The 9,208-nt window shown below is 47.0% G+C and overlaps 1 protein-coding gene across 1 annotated transcript in view; it reads left to right on the forward strand.

Moving 5' to 3' along the window:
• PTPRE (protein tyrosine phosphatase receptor type E) overlaps positions 1–9,208 on the forward strand; it is a 178,786-nt gene that overhangs the window by 123,252 nt on the left and 46,326 nt on the right. Inside the window, 1 exon segment of the mRNA XM_006146917.3 lies at positions 5,317–5,435. Coding sequence (XP_006146979.1) covers positions 5,324–5,435 — 112 coding nt within the window. The 5' untranslated portion in view covers positions 5,317–5,323.

Raw genomic sequence — 9,208 nt, forward strand, 5'->3', positions numbered from 1 at the left:
TCCTGCTTCCTGGCTAGGTCCTGTCTAGGATGGCAGGTGGGCTCTCTTCGGAAGACAGAAGGCACTCTATGGACACACACAGCCATAGCAGGGATTGTACCCAGAGGGCTACCTTGAGCCCACCACCACCCCTGAGCTCCTCTCTATCTTTTTTCTCCAGTGGCGTTGGATGGTCATGTACCCTGTATTCCCCAAACAGACAGGGAGAAGGGTGGCTTGAGTCCTGTCCTTACTTGCAGACAGGATTCAAAGGGCCAGTACCCCACCTGAAGGAAGCTCATCCACACAGCCCAGCAGAAGGTGAGGGAGGTCCCATTTTGTTCCTGGGATCCTGCACTTCCAGGCATGGCTGTATGACCCACTGGGGCCCAGGGTCATGAGGGGTAGGATTTGGGCTCTCAGATTCTGACACCTTCATTCGCAGAACATGAAATCAGGGTTAGAGAAGGGTCTGCTCCAGAAAGGAGCCCCCATCCCTGAGGAGGCCTCAAGAGCCTGCATAATCCAGCCCAATTCCCATTCCATCCCAGCTCAGCTCTGGCTGATCATTATCCTGGGTGCCGCCTCTCCTGCTTCTACTGTCTTCCTCTCAGAATCCCTTCCTGCTCCATCTCTCCTCAGGGACAGGGACTGGCACCCTAGAAGGCTTCCCTCAGCTGGTTACAATTGTCCTGTGGGAGTTTGCTTCCACTTTCCTGTGCCTTTTGTTCTACACACCTCGTTCCGTGGTTATTTACCTGCAGAGGCATCTGTCCTCTTGATTGCAGATTCCACAAAAGCAGAAATAAGGCCCAGTGCTTTTTGTCCTGTCTCTTAGGCTCCTAAATCTGAGCCTGGCTGGGTCAGTGTGCACTGATTAATGCGAATGATCAGGAGATGCCCTGTGGGAAGTGATTTGGTGACTTCATGCCTAAGCAGGAGGGCAAGCAAGTCTCCATGCTAGGAATAAGAATTTGCCTGGACCCACTGCAGGCTCCTGGTTCTCGGTGGCTTACTCATTGGGCGGTCCCTTAGCATGCTGTGCTCCAAGGTACTGCCTTTCTCTAGTACACGGGCAGAGACCCTGGGACTCAGGTACCACTGCTCTCCACCAACACTGACGAGCACCTGCTGTGAGCCAGGCGCAGTGTAGGCATCTGCGCCAAAGACTAGAAAAACCCTCAACCCGCAGGACTTCTGAAACAGGTGCACAACTGAGACATTCACAGACACCACACTGGGCCCTCTTGCTGACATCGGGTCACGGCAGAAGAGGACGTCTCAGATGCAGCTGAGCTGGGATGCCCAGAGATGACGGATAACTCCCCTGCAGAGGAGCACCACTTAAGGCCCATGGGTCTTTTGGCTAATGTCAGATTTCAGAAGAAGCTTTAGTCTATTTTGAACAGAGAAAAATGTGGTAAATCATGTGTATTTTCTAGCTGAAGAGCTAGCCATTAAAGACCAGGAGGATGAAGAAAAGAGGATACATGTCCAAATTGGCCTGAGCTTGGACTCTGAGCATGGGCTAATCATCTAAGACTCCTGCAAGGCTGGGCTGAGTGCACCTGGGCATAAATGGGATTGGGGCTTTAGGGGCTGCTACATTTTGGTGTCCACCTGCCTGCATCAGTGGCTGCTAGGCATCAGCCCAGTGATAGTCAGATCGATCCTTGCTGTTTTTGAAAGTTATTTGCAGAGAGGGACCTAGGATACCCCACTTAACACTCAGTTCTGATTCTATTCCTATAGGGCTCTGCCTTTGAAATCCTCCCTTTCCATTCCTATTCTTCCCAGCTTAGTCCTTCTTAATCATTGTTTAAATCAGTATGTCTTAGATGTTCACGTGCATGGGAACCATCCAGGAATCTTAAAATGCAATAGGTCTGGGCAGAGATTATGGGGTATATCCATGCTCCTGGAGCTCTCTGAGGGGGCAAGGCCCAACTGTGGCAGGGGCTCACAACTGGCTTCAGGGAACCCTCTTGAAACTTTAATGGTGGCTCATTGTTCATAGCCTAGGTTTTCACACTTCGGTCTAAGAAAGCCTATTACTTTCCTGCTTCCAGAATTGGGCCTAGGAATGGACATCACTCTTTCGTGCCCCCAAGGGATTACCATAATATAGATTATTAATGAAGATGGGCTTTGAGGGCCAAACCATCCTCCAAGATCGCATTCAATGGCCTTCTCAGTTCAGCTCAAACTTTTCATTCCTTACTCACCTTGGCTTCCCTCATATACCAGGTCCAGCAGACAAAACCAGGTCCACCAGAACAAACCATGAACTGCCCAGACAATGGGTCACACAGGCTTCCTTCAAACCCTTGTCCCCAGGCCTGAGTCGCTCTGTCTGCCTCTGTTCTGGGTGACCTACGTGCTCTGCCCTCCTGGCTGTTTGATTGACTAGAATGTTTGGTTGACTCCCCTGACTGAATCATTCCCTCTTCTTCCTTCCTTAGCACTGCAGCCACACCTCCAGAGCACAGGAGTGAGGGTCCTTCCACCTGCCGTTCCAGCTCAGTGAGCTGCTCAGGGCAGAGAAGCAACTGTGTCCCTAGGAGTTAGCGGGTTGCCTGATCCAAGTAGTTGCCCAATGAAGAGTATTAAAAGATACCAGATGGCATAAAAAGACGGATTTCTAATCAAGTTGATAGCTAGTTAGCTTTTGAGGGGAGTAGAAATAGACTCTGCTTTGTTAGAAATAAGCTATTTTGATCATCTCAGTTCTGGAGATCACACATTTTATGCCATACATACACAACAAATGCTGATGAAATACAAATCTTTAAAGTCTGGCACGGTTTTAATGACTATTTAAAACATTACTTTCATACAAATCCATGGTGTTCTTACGTGGTAGTTTGTGCAAGCCCTTAGAAAGTGAATGGCCAGGGACTGGCAGGTTGTCATTGGCCTTGGAATAGAACTGGGACAGATGGTGGGATGAGCTCTGAATTCTACAACGTGTATTGCCCTCTGCTGGTCATATCAGGGAAATCGCCTACCACTCCACTAAGCACTTACTGACCTCAGGGTCTAAGAAAAAAAAATAATAATAATCTTTGTCTTTCTCAAGGGTGTCAGCCTCCTTTTAGATCATTGAGGTTAACAAATGAATACAGGAGATGAGAAAAAAAATGTTTCAACTAGGAGTTCCACATCTCTGGAGTTGTATTAAACCAATTAATATGTCCAATCAATTACTCTGTAATTTACGGAAGTATATTAAAAGTATCAAGCAGTGTGCAGTAACGATTTTTCCTAAGTGGCAGGGTGTGCAATTTGTGCAGAGCTGTCTGTCATGGGAGAGCCAGGGCAGCACAGAGGGATGTTGAGGGCTTTTGTCTCCAGCCGTCCTGAGTTCGCATCACAGCTCCTCTTTATCCTGCATCCTGACTTTGGGCCAGTTCCTTGGCTTCCAGAAGCTTCTGCTTCTTAGCCCTTGAGGGATTATTGTGTGGTGATACCCACATCATGGGCTCAGTGCATAGTGAATGCTACTCACAGTACAAGAGCTATCGAGTGACTATATTGTTTCACTTTATAAATTGAAAATATGTCATTTCAAAATAAAAAAGAGGAAAGATGCTAGCTCATAAGAGCTAGGAAGTGTGTATATTGGTTCACTTTATAAATTGAAACTGTGTATTTTGGAAATAAAAAAGAGGAAAGAAGCGAAAGTCTTGGTTGTTGCTATCACAGTTGTTCTGGGCTAATTGTTGTAATATGCTCATGGTATAATGGTTTCATCTTAATAATGGTGATTATTGAGAAACAATGAGGATTTTTCATGCCATCCAGATAACATCTCTAATTGCAAGCACTTAACTTTCAGCATGCGAGCAGCCTGAGGAACCAGTTTTTGTTTGGTCTTAGTTCTGAAAAAAAACGATCCACTCACATCACCAATGGAGGCCTCATACAAGAAAATGCCATTGGTGGGGACAATTTGGGGTGCCTCAGGCGGACCCTGAACAGTTTTCAATGGGTGGGAAACAGGGGGGACCTCATACCTGAACTGCATGTCTGCATTGACACTACCAAATCTCACTTTGCAGGTATCACTGCCCACCCTCCCCTGCCAATGAGTTCTCTTCTACGGAATCATTTCTGTCATTTCTATACCACCCTTCGGTCACTGTCACTTTTACTGATGATCTAAGGTGTTTTGGCAAAGTGGAACACCAAGTGGGTGACAACCTGTGGGTTTCCAACATGAAAGAGACTTCTGTGTTGAGCCACTTTGCAATCCACTTTGCCCGAATGCATCCCTCCATCCACCCAGTAATTACCTACCATCACTCTCACAGTGCCCAAGCAGCTACGTGAAGATGAGTGGACCATGGTCCTTCCTAGTGGAGGAAGTGTCCCTCCACCTCACCTGAGAGTTTAGACGAGAGCATAATCAGGTGCCAAACCGCATGACAGCTGCTAGAGCTAGACCAAGTGTTGGAGCAGTAGAGTGCAGGGGATGGCGTTGCAGCTGGGCCATACAGCTGCCTTCCAACCCAGGTGGCTTCTAGGCTGGGCCTTGAGGGGAGCAAGATTTTCCAGGCAGAGAGAAGAGGACAGACAAACAGATGAAAAGGCACTTGTCTTAGGCCATCCTTGTAGTGCAGCAGTTAAATGCCATGCATAGAAAGCCAGATGCCACATGGTCAGCTGCAGTTTGAGTTCTGCCTTGATAGCTTGAAACACACTCTGTGTGTGTGTGTGTGTGTGTGTGTGCGTGTGTGTGTGCATGTGTGACCCAAATCCTGACAGAATAGAGAAACAGAGGGGAAAGGATCGCAGCGTGACCATGCCCTAAGGGGGAGGAAGGGTTGCTTTCTCTCTCTGGCAAGCATGTGCACCCTCTAACAATTAAAAAGAATAACAGAAAAGCACTGGTTTTGTGGGTATAAAAAGGGCATTGTCCAGAGAACGGTTTGAACGAGAGACAGGATTGGCAGTGAGCATGAAAAGCAAATATGAAAGAGGAGTCCAGAACACTAGACCAAGTGATGCAGATGTGATTTCGGGTGAGTGGTTGCCAGAGTAAGGACCTGAGACAAGCTCAGCCCGGGTTCAAGTTCCTGCTCTGCCCTTACTAACCATCAGCTCAGGTGGACTGCTGAGCCCTGGTTCCCTCCTTGAATGAATTGAAGAAGTCACAGTGATGACATCCCGCTGATGTTACAAAGATTACATGAGATGGCCCATGAAAGCCATAGGCAAATTCTTGGCTCAGAGAAAGCCCTGAAATAATGTTACCGTCCTTATCATCACTGGAAACGGTCAGCCCATGACCTGCTGATGGGTGGGTCCTCTGAGCCTGTCCCTGTCTCTTTGCAGGTGCACCATGGAGCCCTTCTGTCCACTCCTGCTGGCAGGTTTTAGCTTGCCACTCGCCAGGGCTCTCAAGGGCAACGAGACCACCACAGCGGAGAGCAACTGGACCACCACGACGTCAGGTAAGGGCCCATTCACCTGGCTGCCTCCTCCCACTGCTGCCTCCTAAGCTCCCGGGACTGTTCAGAGGTGATAAGGGTAAGATAAGCCTCAAAAGGCTGCCTTTCTTAGTGTTAAAACTTTTACTATTTCCTGCCTATAAAAGCAGGCAGGCTAGAAAAGCTAGTTATTCCATTTCTGACTAGAGCAAAGCTTAGCATCAAGGAGACGCATATATACCACCTGCTGAGAGCTGATGTCAGTCTGGGTGAGAGGTAGGAAAACAGAGGGTTAAAATCCCCCCAAAAAATCCCACTGTGCAAAAAAGCAACTGTAAGCAAGTGTCAAGGAGTGGATAACAAGTGTGACTATTGGCATAACAGTTCATGATATTAACTAAAACATCATTGTTAATATTTTAAGTGATATATTGACACAGGGTTAGGTTGACTAAAAAAATAACAGATTTTGTCCTTTGGAGATGCGTGTTGACATAATCACAAATTATTGTCTGCAGGTTACTCAGAAAAGGGCAAGTGGTGGCAGGAAGTGGGCAGGGGTTATAGATACGTAGTGAGCCTCATCCTGATTAGAAAGTAGGGGACAGATACTTGGAGTTCATTATTCTAGTCTCTCACTTTTTTTAATTTTGAAAGTTAAAAAAGGAGAAAGAAAAAGAACATGCTGAATACATGCAACAACACAGAGGAAACTCAGAAACATACCCAGTGAAAGAAGCTAGATACAAAAACTAGATGCATATTTGGGGCCAGCAGGCGCCATAGTGGTTATGGCGCTGGACTCCCACATGGTCAACCACAGTTGGAGTCCCAGACCCAGCAGCTTGAAAATCACACCAGCTGCATATGCCTGCATACCTAAAATCCCAGCAGGAGAAGGGATAGCAGTATGGCCATCCTCCCCAACTCCTCCAGGGGGTGATTTCTCACTTTCCCTTTCACTCTCTCTGTTTCTCTCCAACGATCACAAACAAAACAAAACAAAAGCATAATATAAGATCCCACTGATACGAAATGCCCAGAGTGGGCAAATAACTGGAGAAAGAAAGTTGATCAGCGGTTGCCTGAGCCTGGAGGAAGGAACAGAGAGTGAACTCAGACAGGCAGAAGGGATCCTTTCTGTTTAATAGAAATGTTCTAAAACTAGAGTGTGATAAGGGTTGCATAACTCCATGAATTGATTGAAAATCATTGAATCACATGTTTAAAATGAGTGCACCTTATGGTATATAAATTATACCTCAATCAGTTAATATTATACAAAGTAAAAAGAGGAGGAAGAGAGGAAGAAGAAACACAGAGTGAGCGCTCATGAATCACACTGCCTAGATTCAAATTCTAGTTTTTCCACTTACTGACTGAGTGACCTCGAGTAACTTACTAAACTTCTCTGTGCCTTAGTATAACCATTTGTGAAATGGAGGTGAAGAGCCAATTGGTGGCATGGTGGTTAGGGCAGCAGAACCTCACTCACATAGCCAACTGCATGGTTTGAGTCTTGGACCCAGCAGCTATGGGCCCCCTTGGGCCCAGCACAATGGGCATATATTTGTGCATGCATGCCCCAAATCCTGAAATGGGATGAGAAGTGGAAGAAAAGGAATTGCAGCATGACCATCCCCCATGGTCTTACTTTCCCACTCTCTTTCCCTGTCTTTCTCTCCTAAGAGCACATGCACCCACTGATAAAATAAAAAAATAAAAACCTAAGAACAGAGGAAATCATGGTACTGGTTCTGGGCAATGCTGTCAGTATTAAAGAGATGACTGCATTTAGGACTCTCCCTGAAATGTAGAAAGCGTTCATCAGCACTGTCCCTTACTGTCGTTAGCAGGAGGGCAAGAGTGTTTCCGGGGTGGCTGGTCATCTGGCCAGTCTCACTGCTTGAAGAGTTGACTCTTTAGTATCCCTTTGTTATCTTTTGCTTAGATGGGGCCCAACATAGAGAGAGGCCCAGACCCAACGGGGTGAGTTCAAGGTTTGCATGGAGTTGCCAGGCATTTCCTGGGGAACCTCCATGCCTTCCCTGGTGGACTTCTAGGCCTATAGGTGGCTGCCGCATCAGCTTATAGCAGTGTTAGGAGGAACCTGTAACCAGCAAGGGCTGGTCCTCACTCTGAGCTGGGGCTGGTGCAGTCTCTCCTCACACATCTGCCCTATCCCCTTCCGGTCCATCCCTAAGCACTCAGGGACACAGAACAGGAGGCCTTCCCTGACAGAGTGTTGCTTGGTATGTGGGTGTTAGCTGGGTTCTCCAGAGAAACAGAATCAACAGAATGCACTGCCAGCCCTAAGAGGAGAACAGATACGAAGCCCCTTGCTGATAAAAGCTCCCAGCTAGAACAATGGAACCCCAGAGGAAAATAAAACCATGAAAAAAGAAAGACTAGCCTGCAACTGTGAACTGTGTTCATCACACTGCCTCTTTGCCAGCTGGACCTCCAGGTGTGGGTCATGGACAGTGTCCTGTAGCCTGGGACACTGACTACCCCGAGCCTCTAGGCCAGGTAGAGAGAAGCTAACCTCTACTGGCTGATGCCCAACACCCACAGGAGTGTGCAATGAGATATTTCCACCAGCAATCCCTCCTGTCTTCCCAACACTAATCAACTGGCCATTTAGAACACCTGGCAAACTGTCTAGATGTGCTGCTCACATCCCGGATCCGTAATGGCAGAGCATCCGTTTCCCTGAAAGTGGGGAAGCTCTGCTGCAGTTCTGCAGACGCCTGCAGGGGACACAGCGGGAACCTTCAGGATGACATCACCCTCCATGCCAGGGGCTTTTCAGATTATTTAAAAATCAAAATATTGGCTCATAATATTGTTGCAGACGTGTTTACTTTCAGAAAGAGGGGTCCGTCATGGGACCTCAACACCCGGAACAGAATGAGATGTGAAAGTCACACCTCTGCCAGGGCTTGCTTACTTAGTAGCAGCTCTGGACCCACAGCAGAGTGAAATAGGCCTCAGGCTGTAGGTACAGACGGCCCCTAGGGCCTAGAATTCTGGAGGGGGAGGGGAGCTGGACCGTGTGATGTGCTCTTTAAAACTTCATCTGATGTTTGAAAGAAGAATGAGGCATCATTTGAGATGTGTCAAAATAACAGGAAATCATTGTTCTAAATTTTACCTCAATCAATTAAATACTATCCAAAGTGTAAAGAAAGGGTAAAAGGAGGAGAGGAAGAAGAAACTAGAATGAACATTCCTGAATTTCACTGCCTCGTTCAAATTCCAGTCTTCCTACTTGCTGGCTGAGTGCTCCTTAGACAAAATGTATTCGGTAATCATCACGATACATTCTTTTACAAAAGGAAATGAAGATAAATATTTACAAATTATGTAGCAAGATGTTATGAACGATATTGTGGGGAGAATTTCTAAAGGTTAATAAGAAAAACAAAACACATCAGAAAAACGAGGAAACTATATGACCAGGCATAATAAAATAGCTAATTAATGTGTTTCACTACTCGTGAAAAGATGATCCACTCTAAAAATTAAAGAAGGTCAAATGGGGACCAGCAGTTAGCGTAATGGCTATGTTGCTGGACTCCCACGTAGTTGACTGCAGTTCGCATCCCGGACCCGGTGGCTTAAAACTCATGCCGGGCGCATGTGCGTGCATGCCCAAGATCCCGAGAGGAGAATGGAGGAGAAGGGATTGCAGCCTGGCCATCCCCCCTGGGGGGGTGATTTCTCGCTTTCTATCTCTGTCTCTCTCTGTCTGTCTGGCGAGCACACGCCCTAAAGCAAAAACCTCTCCAAAAAAA

This window comes from Tupaia chinensis, unplaced genomic scaffold, assembly GCF_000334495.1.
Source record: "Tupaia chinensis unplaced genomic scaffold, TupChi_1.0 Scaffold000197_1, whole genome shotgun sequence".
NCBI lineage: Eukaryota > Metazoa > Chordata > Mammalia > Scandentia > Tupaiidae > Tupaia > Tupaia belangeri.